Source organism: Alnus glutinosa, chromosome 4 (assembly GCF_958979055.1).
Source record: "Alnus glutinosa chromosome 4, dhAlnGlut1.1, whole genome shotgun sequence".
Lineage (NCBI taxonomy): Eukaryota > Viridiplantae > Streptophyta > Magnoliopsida > Fagales > Betulaceae > Alnus > Alnus glutinosa.
In genome coordinates this window covers 23,847,722-23,866,235 of record NC_084889.1, presented here as the reverse complement: position 1 = coordinate 23,866,235, position 18,514 = coordinate 23,847,722, and the positions used below count along the sequence as shown (strand labels likewise).

General features: G+C 36.0%; 1 protein-coding gene across 6 annotated transcripts; it reads left to right on the top strand.

Annotated features, from left to right (window-relative positions):
* Positions 1-8,545: 8,545 nt before the first annotated feature.
* Positions 8,546-18,296, top strand: LOC133867348 (carbon catabolite repressor protein 4 homolog 5). Of its 6 annotated transcripts, none has more exons than XM_062304082.1 (14): positions 8,546-9,063; positions 10,233-10,396; positions 11,300-11,365; positions 11,480-11,532; positions 12,068-12,149; positions 13,228-13,274; positions 14,021-14,108; positions 14,471-14,563; positions 14,694-14,726; positions 14,869-14,966; positions 15,538-15,676; positions 15,992-16,077; positions 16,160-16,239; positions 17,840-18,296. In XM_062304082.1, the coding sequence occupies exons 1-14, from the start codon at positions 8,724-8,726 to the stop codon at positions 17,890-17,892; spliced, it is 1,422 nt and encodes a 473-aa protein (XP_062160066.1). In that variant the 5' UTR covers positions 8,546-8,723; the 3' UTR covers positions 17,893-18,296. The 6 variants fall into 6 exon arrangements, 3 of the variants coding, with proteins under 3 accessions (XP_062160066.1, XP_062160065.1, XP_062160067.1); XM_062304081.1 differs by having other exon boundaries at positions 8,548-9,063; positions 16,160-16,244; XM_062304083.1 differs by having other exon boundaries at positions 8,550-9,063; positions 15,580-15,676; positions 16,160-16,244.
* Positions 18,297-18,514: the final 218 nt, after the last annotated feature.

Genomic DNA, 18,514 nt, shown 5'->3' with positions numbered 1-18,514 from the left:
GACAGCACCTGCAGCTCCTGCAGCTGCAGCTGCTGGACAGCACCTTGGACAACTCCTTCAGCAGCACCTGCAAGGGGCAGAACCTCTGCTGGACAGTAGCATGGGCTGCACCTGTCCACCTCACCAGCAGCATCTCCAAGGCAGCAGAATGGGCAGACACTCCACTGCAGGGACAGCAACTCATCCACGCCTGGCAGCACCATCTCCACACGGCAAGCTCTCCTTGGATAGCTCCTGCAGCTCCTGCAAGGGACAGCAGCAACCCATCCTTGCTTCTCCCCACACGGCAGCTTGGAGGCAGGAACACATGCTGCTGACAGCAGCTGCCAAAGCTGCTAGACAGCAGCATCCACTCACTCCCTTTTCAGCAAATCCAAGCTGGCAGCAAGGACAAAAGGGAGGAGAAAGCAAAGGGGAGACCATCCGGAAATCAGGAAAATAAAGGAACGAATCCGGAGAAGAACCAGGGGGGAGTTCCAGCACCATTTTTCTGGAGAAATATTCGGTGGACAGCAAGGGCAGGGGAGGGTTTTCAACACCAAATTCTCAAAGGACCTCCATGTGTGGCTAAAGCTCTCCCTAGGGTTTTGATAAACCCTATCCAAGTATCAATGGCTTAATTGTGTTTTATTTTGGAATATTTATTTTGGGCATTGATGATTGTATAACTATGAGAATTACATTTTCGTAATTGGTTTTAAAGTTAAATGCAATCATGATGAATGTTTATCTAGAGAGCTTATCATTTTGATTGTGCTCAAATTATGTTTATTGTTCAAAAGATGATAAATGTAATGGTTATGCAATGGTATTATTTTGAACATGCAACAAAAGATTTTGATAGTTCATGCCTAGGATAGACAAATGATGCTACACCCTAGCTTAGGTAGATGATTTGTACTAATATTAGGATGGGCTACACTTAATCATTGTTTGCATGTAACTAAGTTAATAATTTGATACCTCATGCCTAGGATAGACGGATGATGCTACACCATAGGTTAGGTAGATGATCCGTACTAATCTTAGGATGGGGTATGCTTATTTTTAATGATGGTATTTTCTTGACACCTTGTTGAGCGCTTGACAACCGCACACGGGTAATATCATGCCTAGAAAGAATGTCCCATGTTAATGTGATGGCCATTGGTACAAGGATAGCGGTGAAATCAATTCCCTAGTTTCCCATATCATTTCATACAACTTTAATTTACTTTGTAGAATTTAATTTCTGTTAGTAGTTTACAACTTGAAAATCACAAAAACAACATCATTTCTCTAAAGGGATAAATTAGGACCGATTTTATTAAAGCTTGATGCATGCAACCAATACATTCCCTTGAATCGACACCCTCAATATAGACACCATCCTACAACGATTCGTTCTATTGCGAATGGTATTATTGTTGAAGTAGAAAAAATCCACATCAATTTGAAGTTGTCTCATTTAATTGATGGCTTGGGTTTTCATTTATCAAAACATTGGATATTCATTGTATTTCGTTCTACGGATACATTTGATGATTTGGTTTAAACTAGATATCTTTTGTAATTTGTGCAAAGAACGGATTCATTGAATGATTTAATTAATTTTTGAAGCAAAGTAGAGCGTACCTAAGATTTGTATGTGAGAAATTCAAATATGTGTGATGAGCATGAGAATAGGTTGCTATGATTTGGTGAGTGTGGATTCCAAAATCCTAGACCCCATTATTTTCATTAATTTTGTTTATGTTTTCTTTTGTTAAAAATCCATAAATTTGGAACTAGGTTAAAATATGATTAGTTTGAATAGAGATTAATTTTCGTAACACAATTCCCTGTGGGATCGACCTCGCACTTGCAAAACGCTATATTGCAAACGATTCGTGCACTTGCGAGTACATTAAAATTTTCAATAGGATGAGACTCATGATCAATTGCCAATACCAGAGATACCACCAGATGTTCCTCTGAGGAGGTCTACCATAGACCGACTTCCTTCCACTCGATATTCTGTAGATGAGTTCGTGTTACTAACTGACAGGGGGAAGCTCGAGTGTTATGCAGAAGCCACGGAAGATGAACATAAGTTAGAGTGGGTTGATGCTATGCAGGATGAGATGCAGTCATTGCATGACAATCACACTTTTGAGTTGGTGAAGTTGCCTAAGGGCAAGAGAGCTTTGACGAACAAGTGGATTTACAAGGTGAAGCAACAAGAACACACTTCACAACCACGGTTTAAAGCTAGAATGGTTGTCAAGGGATTCAAACAGAGAAAAGGTATTAACTTTAATGAGATTTTCTCTCCTGTTGTGAAGATGTCATCCATTCATGTGTTAGTTTAGCCACTAGCCTAGACTTGAAGATTGAGCATATGGATGTGAAAACTGCCTTCCTTCATGGTGATTTGGAGGAGGAGATATATATGGAACAGCCAGAGGGTTTCAGGGTGAAAGGGAAAGATGATTATGTGTGTCGGCTTAAGAAAAGTCTTTATTGTTTGAAGTAAGCACCCAGGCAATGGTTTAAGAAGTTTGAGTCTATTATGGAGGAGCAAGGCTACAGGAAGACTACTTCTGACCATTGTGTTTTTGTGCAGAAATTCCCTGATGGTGATTTTATTATTCTATTGCTTTATGTTGATGACATGTTGATTGTTGGCTTGAATTCTTCCAAACTTGACAGGTTGAAGAAGCAGTTAAGTCAGTCATTTGCAATGAAGGACTTGGGGCCAGCAAAGCTGATTCTTGGGGTTCGCATTCATAGATCCAGAAAAGACAAGAAGTTGTTTATATCACTAGAGCAATACATTGAGAAAGTGCTTGAGAGGTTCAACATGAACAAGGTTAAAGTGGCTAGCTCTCCTCTTGCTACATACTTTAAGTTGAGCACAAAGCAAGGCCCTTCAACAGATGAAGAGAATGAAGATATGGAAAGAATTTCATATGCCTCAGCAATGGGAAGCTTGATGTATGCAATGGTTTGTACGAGACCAGACATAGCCCATGCAGTTGGTGTTGTTAGCCGGTTTCTCTCAAATTCGGGAAGAGAACATTGGAATGCGGTAAAGTGGATTATGAGATATCTGCGAGGCACTTCCAAGTTGAGTCTTAGCTTTGGGAGTGGCAAACCAATGTTGGTTGGCTATACAGATTCTAATATGGCTGGAGATGTGGATACCCATAAGTCTACTTCGGGTTATTTGATCATTTTCTCAGGAGGGGTTGTTTCTTGGCAGTCAAGGTTACAAAAATGTATTGCACTTTCTAAAAATGTATTGCAGTTTCTACAACTGAAGCAGAGTTGATTGCAGCAACGGAAGCTTGTAAAGAGTTGCTATGGATGAAATTTTTTTTGTAGGAGCTTGGTTTCAAGCAACAACAATATGTGTTGTTTTGTGATAACCATAGTACTATTCACATTGCTAAGAATTCCTCATTTCATTCAAGATCGAAACACATCGATGTGAGGTACCATTGGATAAGAGATACTCTTAATGACAAGTTGCTAGCACTTGAGAAAATTCACACCGATGATAATGGCTCCGATATGTTATCGAAGGCTTTAGCAAGGGAGAAGCTTGAAATTTGTCGCTCAATCGCCGGGATGGCGAATCCCTCCACCTAGTTGGGAAGGGGGAGATTTGTTGGGTTGGGTTTCCCTCCTAAGTGAGAATGGCCCAAAAGTTGTTTTATTTCAGCCCATGGGTAGAGAGTCCCAAAGAGGGTTAATAACCCTACCATTTACTGTAGCAAAGAGGCAAGAGAGCAACCAGAAAAATACAAGAAAGAAAAGAAAAGAAGCTGCCGCCAGTTTCTGAAATTTCTGTCCAGTTTTGATCAACCGCTCTAATCAATGAGCATTTGAGGTCCAATTGAGCTGAAATTTTGTGTGGATGTTTATGACACGTGAATCTTCATTGTGAAAGGTGGAGGTTGGATTCTAAGTATCCAGTGGTCGTTTTTCAGCCCGTGAACAGTAGCCTCCTTTGGTGAGATCTTTCTTTTATTCTTGTAGAAGTTGATTTGAGCCAAGAAATTGTATTTCTTGAAGATAGTTGCTGTTGTATGCCTCTAGTTGAGACTAGAGAAGACTCGTGTATTCCTGTAATTGTTGATAGTGAAATTGTTTGAGTGACTAAGGTCCAGTGGTTTTTCCTTCTCACATCAAGAAGGTTTTCCACTTAAAATTGTGTGTCTTGTGCTTGTAGTGTTTGGATATATATTTTTGCATATGTGTTGCTCCATTTTGTAGTTTCCTTATAGATTCAAACAAAGAAGGAGTTTGAGCATTGTTGTTTCTCCCATCACGGTAGGGGCAGAAGTTGTCGAAGATAGGCTACTATTGGTTGGTGCAGTCAATGGTGGTGGGCTGGGAAATAGTTGATTTGAGGAGAAGGAGGAAGGGGGTGGTGATGAAAATTGTGGGTATGGAGACCATGGGGGTTAAGGAGAAAGAGCAATATATTTTGGGTTTTGGTGGTGATTTTCTGTACAAAACTTTGGTAGTTATAGTTTTCTTAGTCATTCTTCCACTCTTTCCTTCACAAGCCCATGAATTCATCACTCACCAGAAGGTGGGGGCTTCTACCTCTTCTTTTTTTTTTTTTTTTAATAATACACGATGAAACAAAGCTTTTACTATTCAATTCTACACCTCGTTTCTATCTAAATCCTTCATGACAAAATAGAGAAAGAAAATAAAAAACCTTAAATTCAATAATGCACAATCTTATGTGCCTAGATGGACCTCTACTACAGACCAACTCAAACAAGAAGCAAAAGCCTTAATACAATTCAAAACTACAACTAAAACAAAAACACCCAAACGTACAGCTCGCAAGGGATGGAAGAAAGGGATTTGGGTTTGCTTTCTAGATTTTTGTTTTTTTAACCTTGTTATCTAGTTAACGCTAACGTTGCTTTGAAAATGCCATTCTTGCCTCATCTTATTATTTTAAATGAAATGGCCATTTTGTAGCATTAGATGGTTTAAAATATATCTAAATCGTGAATCGGCTTACATCCAACTGAAATAAACTGGAATCCTTTTAGGTGGGACCTGCGTGGCAGATCAATCATGAGGAGAAATGGAAAATTGTTAACCATAAGCAATTACATATATTAGTAATACACTAATATATTAATATGTTAATTAGTTAACTTATTAACATAGGTTATATAATATGTTATATCATATATTTATGAATTATTAATCATATGATATTATATTATATTATCCATAATAAGTATAATAATTATGAATTATATCTAACAATTCATATTATCATATGTCTTAGATCATGCGATCTAACTATTCCTAAATATCTAATGATAATACTTAGATTATATGATCATATTCATATGTCATATGATCTTATAATATAATGATTATATGACACAATGTTATGTCATATGATCATACGATATAATGATTATATACTCATATGATCATATGATATAATGTTAGACCATATTATCATATGATCATGTAATCTAAATTCTAATAATTAATAATACATATGATCTAAATTCTAATAATCATACTTAATTATTATTTTATACCTAAGTTAGAAGTATTAATCAAAATTATCCAAGTAACTAAATACTTAATCATTATATTAGTTACTTAGTATATATGAATTGTATACTTATGACTTATTATGTTGCTATAACAAATTAACAATTTATAGTTATAGCTTTATTTTTAATTATATATATTTATGAATTATGATTCATATCATATGATATGAGACTATTTATAATAATATATGAAAATAATGAATCATATTTATTCTAGTTTCCTAAATATCTAATAATAATACTTATATCATATAATATAAATATATAAGCATTATCATTATAATTTAGGTACATATGAGATATGATCATATGATTATTATATTATATAATAAAGATTCATTGTACCATATGATATAAGATTTAATATCATATAAATTGTTAGAGCATATGATATAGGATCATATGATCATTTGATGTAAAATCTAGTAATAATACATATGATATGAATTAAAATGATAATACTTAATTTGTGATTATAAATACATTGTTAATTTTTAATGCTAATCATTTAATTTGGGATTATACCAGTTACATTATTATTGTATATGATATGATTATTTGAATAATATGATTAAGTATCAGAATTTTCATTAAATTATATGATTCAATTCAACCAACATTAGATACTTAATGGTTAAACTTAGATCATATAAGATATAACCAAATGATTATCTTTTATCATTAAATTATATATTATATAACTACTTATAGATATAATTATATATCGTATTGCAATTAATTATTGTTACTAATAATTAGGGTAAATGTCTAATAAATTCCTAAGTTAAAGCGCCATTTGAATTCGATCCTTCACTTTTTGAAAGTAAGTATTCGGAGCTTAACTTTTTTGCGAATTCGAAACAAGTCATTCTGTCATTTTTTCATCTATTTTTCTAACCACTGTTAGTGCCACGCCATCATTTTTGCCACATCACCTTAAAATAATATTATTTTATTTAATTATTAATTTAAAAACTTAAAATATATATATATATTTTAAAAAAAAGGTAAGGGATTTCGGGGTGCTGCCACCCCCTTGGGGAGGAGGGTGGCCTGCGAGCCGCCCTCAGAGGTGGCCGGTGTCACCTCTAGGGTGGCTCGCTGGCGACCCCCAATGGTGGTGCTGCTCCCATTGGGGTGGCCTGCGCAGAGGTGGTTGGTATGAGAAGAAGATGGAGGTTTATCATTCTGTGATCTACCGGTCATCACCTGTTTAACTGTTTGACCAAAGAAGACGACTAAACAAGAAAAGAAAATGCTTTGGCCATTCAAAACCAAGAAGATCAATTTGATTTCAGCTCAAGGGGGCTCTCTTTTGAAAGAGTAAAAAATGTGTGTGGCGGATGAGGTTTTATTTCAAGGCCGAATCCTCCCACTACGCCTCTCAATCAGCTCAAACGTGGGCTTGCCCTGTTTCCAGCATGAAAGCCAGAAAATTACAGGGACATCCAATAGCTCAAGCAGCAATAGCTCAAGCAGTACTATTAGACTAACGAATTACAAGCCATAATTTCAAAACAATTTCCTTACGTGCCCAAACCTCAGATCAAGTTTTCCAATAAACAACATTCCTACAACTCATCAAGTCATTGAGAAATTTCTACAAACAACTTGTATGTGGTGTATCCTGCCAGATTTAGAGAATTTATTTTCAATTCAAACAATTTCCTTTTTACAACAACATCAATCAAAATTGCATTTCAACAACAACAAACCTATAGAAAACAATTTGATAAGCTTGAAAATTAATCCCAGTGTGGTTGACTGAGTAGCCCCATTTTTTGGGTCACAATCATGTTATTTTGGTTTCATATTCATAATGGCATGTAGAAGCAAGAGAATTGTTGTCAACAAACAGATTTTGATTCCCCTAAGCTTCCCTTCTGTTATTTTGCTAATGTCTTGATCTCTACCTTCAAACTTTTGGATGAGTGGCTCCCATAATTAACAAACTTCTTTACTGCAACAAGTTCACCACTTAGTAAACCCAAAATGTGAACTCTACCAAATGTTCCACCACTTCCTACTGCACTTTTTTCATTCATTCCCATAACCAAATCATGCTCAACGACTCAGGTGCCAACTTCCTGTTTGATGCTTGGAAGTGAATTGGGGTAAAACACATAAAAGTTACGCCTTAAAATGGGTGACCCAGAAGCTGAAATAAGCTTTTCGGATTCCGCAGATGTTGAAAGGAAAGGAGTTTGGTGAAACCCAATAGAGTTTTTTATGTTTGGAAGTGAATTGGAGTAAATCTCACAAAAGCTATGCTTGTAATGGGAGATCTAAGTAATGAAATAGGGTTTTCTGCTATCGAAAGCCACCCCAAGGATCTGGGGAGCTGTGTGGCCACCCCTGGCCTTAAGGGGTGGCCGCGAGCCATCCCAAAGGAGGCGTCGGTCACCTTTGGGGGTGGCTCGCAGGCCACCCCCTCCCCAAGCAGCCACCCCCAAATTTTTTTTTTTTTTTTTATTTAAAAAAAGAAAAATAATATTTTATGTTTTTAAATTAATAATAAAATAAAATAAAATTATTTTAAGATGATGTGGTAAAAATGTTGTTGTGAAACTAACAGTGGTTAGAAAAATGGATGAAAAAATAACTGAATGACCTATTTCAACTTCGTGAAAAAGTTAATCACCGAATACATACTTTTAAAAAGTGAGAGATCGAATTCAAATAGTGTTTCGACTCAAAAATTTATTAAACATTTACCTTAATAATTAATATACTATATAAGTTACATGTATCAATAAAAATATAGGAGTTTGCATTAATAAGCTAGCCAAATTTAATATGAATTTATTCACGAATTTCGAATAAATAAGCCAAATTTTAAAACGAATATGTATCATTTAATAGTTTAATATAATTTTGTGTCTACAAACAATTCTTTAAACAAATAGATCGCACTCAAATCGAGCTATATCGAGTCGAAGCGGAAAAACTTATGGGTAACTTTTGTTTGTTTACATAAATTACATCCCAATTCCGGACCCAAAAACACTTGTTCCGAAGCAGGCCCAAATGCCTGTACGGCTGTACCTACTTCGTAGCCGATACATATAAACTTCTCACTGCAACCGCCACTCCCACTAGCCCGGCGCGTACACCCAAATCCTCAAGTCTACGCGCCACCCCTAGAACTCAAACACCATGACTCGAGGAAACCGCCAGCAACCGTCTCCGGAGCCCTCACCCACACGCGCCGCCACTGTGATCAAGCGCAAGCACCATCTTCAGCAGGAGCAACCCCATGGTGGTAGTAATAGTAATAGCCGCCACGCGAAGAGGCGCAGAAGGAGAATATTCTCGGAATCAGAAACCCTAACCCTATTACCCGACCCGCCTCGGACCTTACCCGCTTCTAACCGGTTCGAACGCCTGCATTCTTCGTCAACACCGCGTGGGAAACATAGGCACAGAAAATCGAGCGCCAGAGGTTGTAATAACCGCCAATGGGTTTTGTCTTCTCGCGATATTTCAACGTGCGAAGGTGAATAAGAAAGTAAAATCTTTAGGTATTTTTGTTAATATTATTAGTCCTTTTTCTTTTAGCTGTGTGTAATTGAATATCAGAATTCGCAATGTGTCCTCGAAAGTAACAGCTAAGATAATGGATTTTGTTTATGGGTTATCTTCGTCGTTTCACTTCTGTGAATTTTGCAGTACTTGAAAAGAGAGGTTTTGGCTTAATGTGCTTAGTTTGAAGTTGTAGGTGATTGTGGTTTTTAGGCGGTCCACAGTTCAGGAAGTTGAAAAGTATACTACTTTCATTCGAGAGCTTAAAATAGCGGCGTTGATTTTGAAAAAACTTCAATGCTTATTGGTTTGTTTATCTTTCCCCTTACTACCATAAGACTACCATGAAAATGTGCTGCCAAAGTATGAGAATTCTGAGTAATGGCATGTTAACTCGATGGGGATTGTGGTTTTTCTCTAAATTAAATTTCTTGATACCCTATTACGTGTTTAATATGGTACATGATAGAATTACTCAAATGAGCGTGCTTGGATGGGAGGCCGCTGATCTTAACAATTAAATAATGATTACCTACAGTTTGAAACTAAGTGTTCTTTCATAGAAAGTGTATGTTTGATCTAATCACTTTTGCTACATTGCCAAGAAAAACTCAAAATAGGAAAATAATAAGTAAAATAAAGGGCAGAATTTATAGCCTGACGCTTGGGGCTTAATTATAGAGCGTGTGGCAAACAATGTGATAGGGTCTTCTCCAGGAAAGGTACCTGAGGTTTGAAGCATAATGGTTAACATTCAATTGGAATGATCAGATCATTTCAATTGTATTATGGTCTTGATAAGTAGAACCGGGGAAGATCTTTGGTCTAGTTAAGAATTCCGTCAATTGTAAATATCATTAATTGTATTTTTATTAAATGCTTCATAAATATCTGTTTCTTGGACATTTCCACCCGTTTGTCTGGTCGGCTGTCTGCATACGCACTCATTGAAGATGATCATTTCTTTCTTGTATTTTCATCCTTTCTTGATTTTTATCTCATTGGAGTAACCCTTTTACTCTCTTCGTGTATGCAAGTGTGTGGGATGGGTGGATGGGTGGGTGTGACTTTCAGCTTATAGGACCAGATACCAATATCTATCACTTCTTTGTTCTGCCTAAACCATTTTCTTTTCTTCCGCAGATAAGGTTGTTGTCGTTTCATATAATATACTAGGTGTTGAAAATGCATTAAAGCATCCAGATTTGTATTATAAAGTTCCTCCCAAATTTTTGGAGTGGGACCGACGGAAAATCCTTATATCTGAGGAGATCAATCATTACAATGCAAGCATTCTTTGTTTCCAGGTAAATTTACAAGTTTTTCTTTGGTGATGCACATTTGTTTGCGTGGAGATGCAGTTGTGTGCATGATGATTTTTGAGCATTTTGGATATATTTTAAAATAATTATAATAACATCTGGTTTTTTCTTTCTTATTTCAATTAAGATCACTTTTGCATTCTGTTGCATGAAGTATTTCATTCTGCCCAAAGGCCCTGAATTTTAAATCCTCCATGGAATGGCTCCTCAACACATCACCGATCTTGTGAATAATTATAATAACATTTGGTTTTCGGTTTCATATGTATTTTGGGTTGTGGGTGTCTTTTTGGGAGGGTTGCTCAGGTTTTCTTGCGGGTTTTGGGGGGTTTGTTGGGTTGGGGTGCTTTCGAGGCATGTTTGGGTGTTTGATGGGGGCTTCTTTTGTTTTTTGGGCTTTGGGTGTTATGAGTGCTCCTTGTGAGTTTCAGGTTTTAGGGTTGATCCTTGTGAGTTTGTTTGGGTTTTTTTCCTTTTGTGGGCTGGCTTTGGTGGTTCTTGTGTATACTCCCGGTGTACTTAGGAGCGCCTTACACTTTTTAATAAAATCTTCTTACTTATAAAAGAAAAAACATTTGATTTTCTTGTTCTCTAAAATTTGTTGTTTTACTTATTAAAACAAAGGTATAGAAACTCTTAATATGTGGAGGTAATATGCTTAAATTTATTTACACATGGAGGCTGTGGTCATGATTTCAATCTTGTGTAGCTGCATGAACCTTACTCTGTGATGTAGCTTCTATGTCTTTAGGGAGTTTAATCTGTTTTCTTTTAAATATCTGAACCTCATATCATATACGAAAGGCTTGGTTGTCAAGGGCACTTGAGATTGAGGCATGTTGTGATGAATTTTGTTTGACATTCTCATACCTGCTCTTATGGCTGCAGGAGGTTGACCGTTTTGATGATTTAGACGATCTTTTTCAAAATAATGGCTTTAAAGGTGTTTACAAGGTATACTAAGATATTACTAATAGTTATGTCTAGTCTAACTACTGTTGTACTAGACTACCGTGCTTTTCATTATGTTCTAAATAATACAGGGTAGTGATTACTAATCTTTTACAGGCTCGAACTGGTGAAGCATATGATGGGTGTGCTATATTCTGGAAAGACGAACTGTAAGGTTTCTCAACCCTTTTGGAAATCACAAATTTCTTCTGCCATACTATAGTATAGCTTATGATACTTTAATTAGCATGTTTTGTCATGCGACTCATCTATTATTTATTTTCTTGGAAGCAACTTTATTGTTTACCTCTTTCTTTATTACTTTATTACTTTATTTTTTTTATTTTTTTATTTTTATATATAAGTAATCGAGATATCATTAAAAGTGTAAGGTGCCTTCAAGTACACATGAATTATTCAAGGAGGAAAAGGAACAAGGAACCTCTTTCTCAATTACTAGACAGGCTTTCCCTTGATTCTTTTAATAGCAATACTAGTTTTATTATAGAACCTTCAAACTTCACATACCTGAGAATAAACATGCGGATATGGTAAATAATATACCGAGACATTTTGATTTTTACTATGAGCATGCTCCTCAATACCTTGTGTTTTGGTTTTATAGCTATTAAGCACTTTGTTTGCAGTGAGCTAATTAGTCACATCTATCATCATTTTGAATATCCAAAATCATATTCTGAGCAGATTTACACTTTTGCATCAAGAAAATATAGAGTTCAGGAGTTTTGCCCTTCGTGACAATGTTGCTCAACTTTGTGTTTTGGAGGTATGCAGATTTTCTAATTTTTGGAATTTGATTATCCTTTTACCTCTTCCAGCGGTGTTAATTTGAATCAAGATACCCATTTGAATCAATATAAGTCAAGCACAGTATTGGTCTAATGGTTCAACTTAGCTTTGATGGCTGATCTTTCATGTACAATATGATGTTATGCTTGGAAATTGTTCCTCCTTCTATTAGTTTCTGTCTTTCATTTTTGTTTTCCCTCGTTCCTTAAATTCCTTTGTAAGTTATGGTGGCATTCCAAGTTGAGATACTGGCTTTCCTGAAGTTTAAGAGTCCCATGGTGGACATTTTGTGAAGATGGTAAGGGTTATAAGATCTACTATAATTGCATTTATGATAAACCTCATTTCATGTTCCCTAAATTGCGTTGAAACTTTGCAAATTTAAGTGAATGTGGAACAGGAAGGCACTCCCAGTTGAGATACTGGCTTTGAAGAAGTTCAAGTGTCCCATTACTTCAGGTTTTGTGAAGATTGTAAAGTTACAAGAGCCATAAGAGTTGCATTTATGCATTGAAACTATGCCAATTATGTGGAACAAGGAGGAGGAAGCATAAGTATTATGCTCTATTGTGTTTCAGTAGTACATTGCATTTGAGGATAATGTTTTCTCAAGGACCTTTTGGTTTATAGAATGGAAAGTGTATGACACATTATTACTTGTGGAAAAAGAGAAACTGAATGAAATGGTTATTAAACAATGGTCTAGCTACATAAGTAGCTTATAACATCCATTTATTTTTTTTCTTTTGTTTTTTAGTTAGCTTGAAGGGTTTTTCACCTCGGTAGTGAAAGTTCGAACATTATATTAGTGGGTGGGTATCTTTTGATTCTTAATTGCATCTGCTTCCTGTTTTCTGGCTGAGAAATGTTAGTAGGTAGTCCTCAAGCAGTATTCCGTTCCTTTTTCTTGTTTGTCCTTTTTTTTTCCCTCTAATATTTGTTGTATATAGATTTGACTGGCTTTGTTCTCATGGGAAATCCAATTATGCAGCAGATTACTCATAGTTTTTTCTTTTTATATTTTATTCATTTATATTCTCTTTTATCTTATACAGATGATCCAAAATCAATCAGAGTCTGAATTGTATACTGAAATACCCACGTAAGTTTTTTATTTTTTTATTTTGTATAGATATGTATAGAAACATTCATGCAACTGAACAAATAGATGAAAATCATGAAATTATCTGTCTTTATAAGTAATTGATAAGAGATGGGCCTTATGTGTGTAACTGTCCTTTTGTGCCGTTATATGTTTCATCTTTTAATTTTTTTTCTTCCCATTAAAAGATGCATAAATAAAAACAGTCATTGCTGGTAACAAACTAGTTAAAAGAAAATTGAGCAGTAAAGTTTACCCTATGGAGCCTGCTTTAAGACAAGTGCCGATAGATCTAATGATGATATATTATGGGAGAAATTAAATCCGCTATCAATAAAAATCCAAAGGAACATAGTTTTGACCATCACCTGTGCTTGTGCTTGAGAAGGTTCCACAGACGGGAAATATGGTATATGAATTGATGAACAAATCTGATTATTTTTTTTTGACAGTTTAACCTGAAAACTGTAAAACTATGCACAAACAATCTATATCACAAACAATCATACTTTTTGCTCAAGAAAAAAAAAAGTCTATAATAGTTTTGCTTTGTAGTTCATGCAATGTATTATTTCATTCGCCACATTTTCATGAAATTGGTTTATGATATTGTGATTCTTCCTCTCCTGTAAGAGAAATTGCTGTACATGCTCAATTATCATATCCAGAAGATATGTTACTCTGTTTATATTATTTTGCAAGAACACATCGCCAGTTCAATCACTGACTTATGTGCCCAACTATAGGTCTCCACCAAGTCGAGGTCGAAGATTACTGGTTGGAAACATACATGTTCTCTTCAACCCAAACCGTGGAGACATCAAGCTAGGCCAGGTATTTACTGCTTTATTCTCTGCTAAAGAGATGAAATTCCTGCAGAATGGTTTCAGTTGATATCTTTTGGGATTCTCATTGTTAATGGTCCCCTGCTCCCGTCTCTGCTTATATATATATATGTACCGTGCATGCAAGTACATGTGCATCTGTTCTTCCCCTCTCCCCCTACTGGGGCTGTTGGCTGGAAGGGGAGTTAGCTTCATATATGAACTCATACTTGTGATGCCATAATATTCCATTTCATCATCAACTTAGAGAAGAGAAGAAAGGATTTTCTATTTTCATTCAAATGGCAATTATTTTTTTTTTAATCTTTTTGACTATGGTAATATGTTTGCATGTAAGCTACAATCCTGTAGGTCCGAATCTTTCTTGAAAGAGCGTACGAGCTATCACAAGAATGGGGTGACATCCCAGTAGTAATTGGTGGGGATCTAAATAGCCTTCCTCAGGTGAGATCTTGCAAGCCAATGGTTAATAATAATTATAATAATAAAATTATCAGATTATACATAGACTGCAATAGTTAAATTTCATTGTCACTTTATATCTGAAGTGTTTTCTTTTTCATCCTGTGGTCAGAGTGCAATTTATCAGTTTGTGGCTTCATCAAAGGTGAGTTCGGTCCTTGTGGTGTGTCAAGACTTTTTTTTTTCCGTGTTTTGCATGTTCTCAGGACTCCAATGGCCTTAAATATCTCTGAGTTCATTTTTTTAGATTTAATATGAAACACTTGAGTTACTGGAATTTTCTGCAGTTAGACACCCACCTTCATGACCGCAGAAAAATTTCAGGGCAGCTTGAATATCCATCTCAATGCAGAGGCTTCAGATTTCAGAATGAGAATCCGGCCAGGTATTTTAGAATTCCTATCAAACAATTTTATTTTACACTCTCAGTCATGAGTCTGATATGACGTGTGTAAAATAGTTCATTTTCAAGTTCCTTTGCATCTTAACAGCTATACATTTAAAAATAAATTATCACTAAATTGAGCAGTAAATGAAATCGTTTCTTGAAATGTAAGTGAGGTTGTTTTACAAGACTGAAAAAAACATAGGCCTAAAGTAATATATGAAACAAGGAAATGAAACTATTTATGCCAAAAGCTTAAGCTAATTGGAAATGATGAATTTAATCATTGAAACCCTCTTCCTTGCTATCAGCAGCCTAGAGTGCTCGCTTAGCGGCAAAGAGATTCACTCCTGTATATGGTGGACAGGATTATGACCAGGCGTCGAGCCTTTCATCCTTTTCGTAGTTTTGATGGGAATGTTCATTTTAATAACACAAGCATATATTGTCATGTGGTTTCCATTGCCTCTCAGTCTCTCAGATGATTACACTGGTGGTGAATATTGATTAATATGATGTTGCTGTGTATCATTACTATCACTATTACAATGAATAGATTGGTTTATATCAGATGCACTGTTTTGAAGTCTATCCCATCCCCACTGTTATATAGATGGAGTGACGAAGAACTAAGGCTTGCAACAGGTAGTGGAGGAGTCACCCATGTTCAGCACCAATTAAAGCTTTCCAGTGCATATCATGGGGTTCCTGTAAGATGCTTGAATCTTTTCACACTATTGTATTTTCTTGTATACCTTTTAGGGATGTTGCTTAACTTGTTCAAATGAAGTATACTAATTTGCACTTGAGGAATTTTGAGGTTGATATCTTACATAAGTGAGAGACGATGAATATTGTAATCCCCATTTAAAGAAGATATTTTATGACTGAAGGACATGTATATCAGTGTCTAACACAGGAACTCTGCCAAATATTCAACATAGGAGTATCTTTATTACATGTTTCCTATTCAGCTAAATTGTTTCCTGTGTATTTCTTCTATAATCTATAATTAAATGATGCAGGGGAGCTGTAGAACGAGAGATAATCATGGGGAACCCTTGGCAACATCATACCACTCTAAGTTTATGGGAACAGTTGATTATATTTGGTAGTTCAAGTTTATCGTAAAAAGTACAATACTCTGTTTGCCTTTGAAAACTTATAGTTACTGATATGTTTGATTGACACAGGCATACAGATGAACTTGTTCCTGTGAGAGCTCTCGAGACCTTACCCATTGATATTTTAAGAAGAAGTGGAGGGCTCCCAAGTAAGGTACCTCTAGGCTTTTTATTACTGAGCTTGATCAGTCTTATCATACATACATGATCTAAATATACTGTTAAAGGTGCTTGTTCTAGCCATATTAAATTTGCTCATCAAAAGTTTTCATTTTAGCATCTTAAATTTTCAAAGAGAAGTAGATTTGAATGTTGGTTATTTATCCATACTTTAGGATACAACATCAACAATGCCAGATATTTTAAAAAAGTTATTTGTGTCCACACCTACACATTGATTTGTATATCTTGAATTTAGGAGGGGCAAAGGGTGCAATTAGAAGCTAAGTTTCATGGAGACTTTTTTAAGTATGGCTTTGTCTGCATTCTGTAATTGCCACATTTCTTAAAACACAATGGTTGCATAGCGAACAGTTGATAGAGGCTTGTAATAATTTCAATTTCCTGGACCATGTCTCTTTTTTTCGTTTTCTTTTTTTATTCAATTAAGTGTAAACAAATACAAATTTCAGTTAAGAGGGGCAAAGGAGCAGGATATCATAAAAGATGTCTAGTAGCTATGTCTGTTTTTTATTTGTCATGGTATCTCTAAATATAGTAAAATCCATGTCTCAATTCATTAACCAAAAATCAAAAAAACCAAAAAATGGTGTCTCATGTTCAACTCCATGCAACAAACTTATGGAGGAGACTTCAAAATAGAGTGACTGACAACAGTTACTAGAATCTATGATTAATTTTGGGCAACTTTCCTCCTGAATTGGTTTCAGTGAGAAGCTCAAGGTTGTCTTGATTGGAGATGGGATGAGGGGAAGTTATCTAAGATGTGTGCAAGATTACGGTAAGGAAACAAATGCCTTTTATAAGCTCTAGCTCAAATCACTTTCCTGCCCCTTTAAGAATGGTGTGGAGAGTAGCTCGTAGTTCAAGAACCACTGAATGCGTGTCAGTAACTTACTAAAGAAAGAAAAAAGAGACAAATCCCATTATAAGTGGGGAGTGAAGTGGTGAGTTATTCGCTCCGCTCAAGTAGAAGACATTACAAAGCCAGGGGAAAGGATTCTTGTTGGGGGGAATTCCAGTAGAGTTGATTGGCGTAAGACATTCATGTAGCTGACTCCATGAAATTGAGGACTAGGCTTTTGCCTGGTTGAGTTGTACTCTTTGCTTATGTAACTTCCAAAAAATAATAATGGAAATTATGTTGCATCAGAATGTAATTGCTAATACTTAAATCGCAAGCTTCAGTAACCATCAATCATGGCCTTTAAAATTCTCTTTGAGAAATCAACTCAGTGCAACCCTTTTGACCAAGCATGGACATTTACAGATTGTGATGCAATGGTAAGTTGCCTCTGAACTGATTATTTAAACACCCCTTTTTCTGGTGGAAGTTTGTGAATGTGTTGGAATTTGAGGGTCCATTTCTAGGAACAATTTTTCATGGATATACCAATATTAGCTCATATTGTTCATCCATAGTTTTGTAATTGTTTTCTGCAAATTGTTTGTGAACATCACTTTTTTCATCTGACAAGACTCAAGATCTTAGCCTTTTTCCCTAACATTGACCTCTGCTCTCCCTGTTAGATTTTCCATGGATTCATGAAGTTTTGATGTTGGTTGCAGAAATGGGGCAGCGACCATCTCGCACTTGTATGCGAATTGGCTTTTGCAGATGATGATGTCAAAGGGATCTGAGTACCGCTGCTTTAAATCAACCCCTAACTAGGGAGTGTACATTTTGGAAAGAGAAATGATTTCTTGTATTCTCTTGTCCTTCTCCTAACTTCATATTTTGAAAATCAATCATTGGATTTATAGGATCCACACACACGTGTGTCCTGTGCAGGTCTTACAGATCTAGTGATTAATTTTCAAAATGGGAGGATGGGAGGGGGACTCAAGTGTACTAAATAGTCTCTTCTAGAAAGCTCTGGTTTCTTGGAGTTCCAAAGGCTTTGCGGATGTTTTTTGGCCATGTTTGTGGTATTTATTAGTCATCATTTATTTGGTCCTGCAAAGATAGGAACTCTCCCTGTCTTACTTACAGGGAATATTATGCAGAAACAGCTTCACTATTTTAGGAGGAGCATCCCAATGGATGTGAATGGCTTGCATTCTGATAGAAAATCAATGTATCAACAAATAAATCTGCACGCTGAAGAAGAAAAACTCTGATTCACAATTTAATTAATGGGCAGTGGTCAAGTAGCTTGTGATTTACGGTCACATCTGGGCGGAGAAAGACCTTTGGCAGGTCATTGAGAAAAGTAGGAAGTGGGACCAATAAATCAACATGCC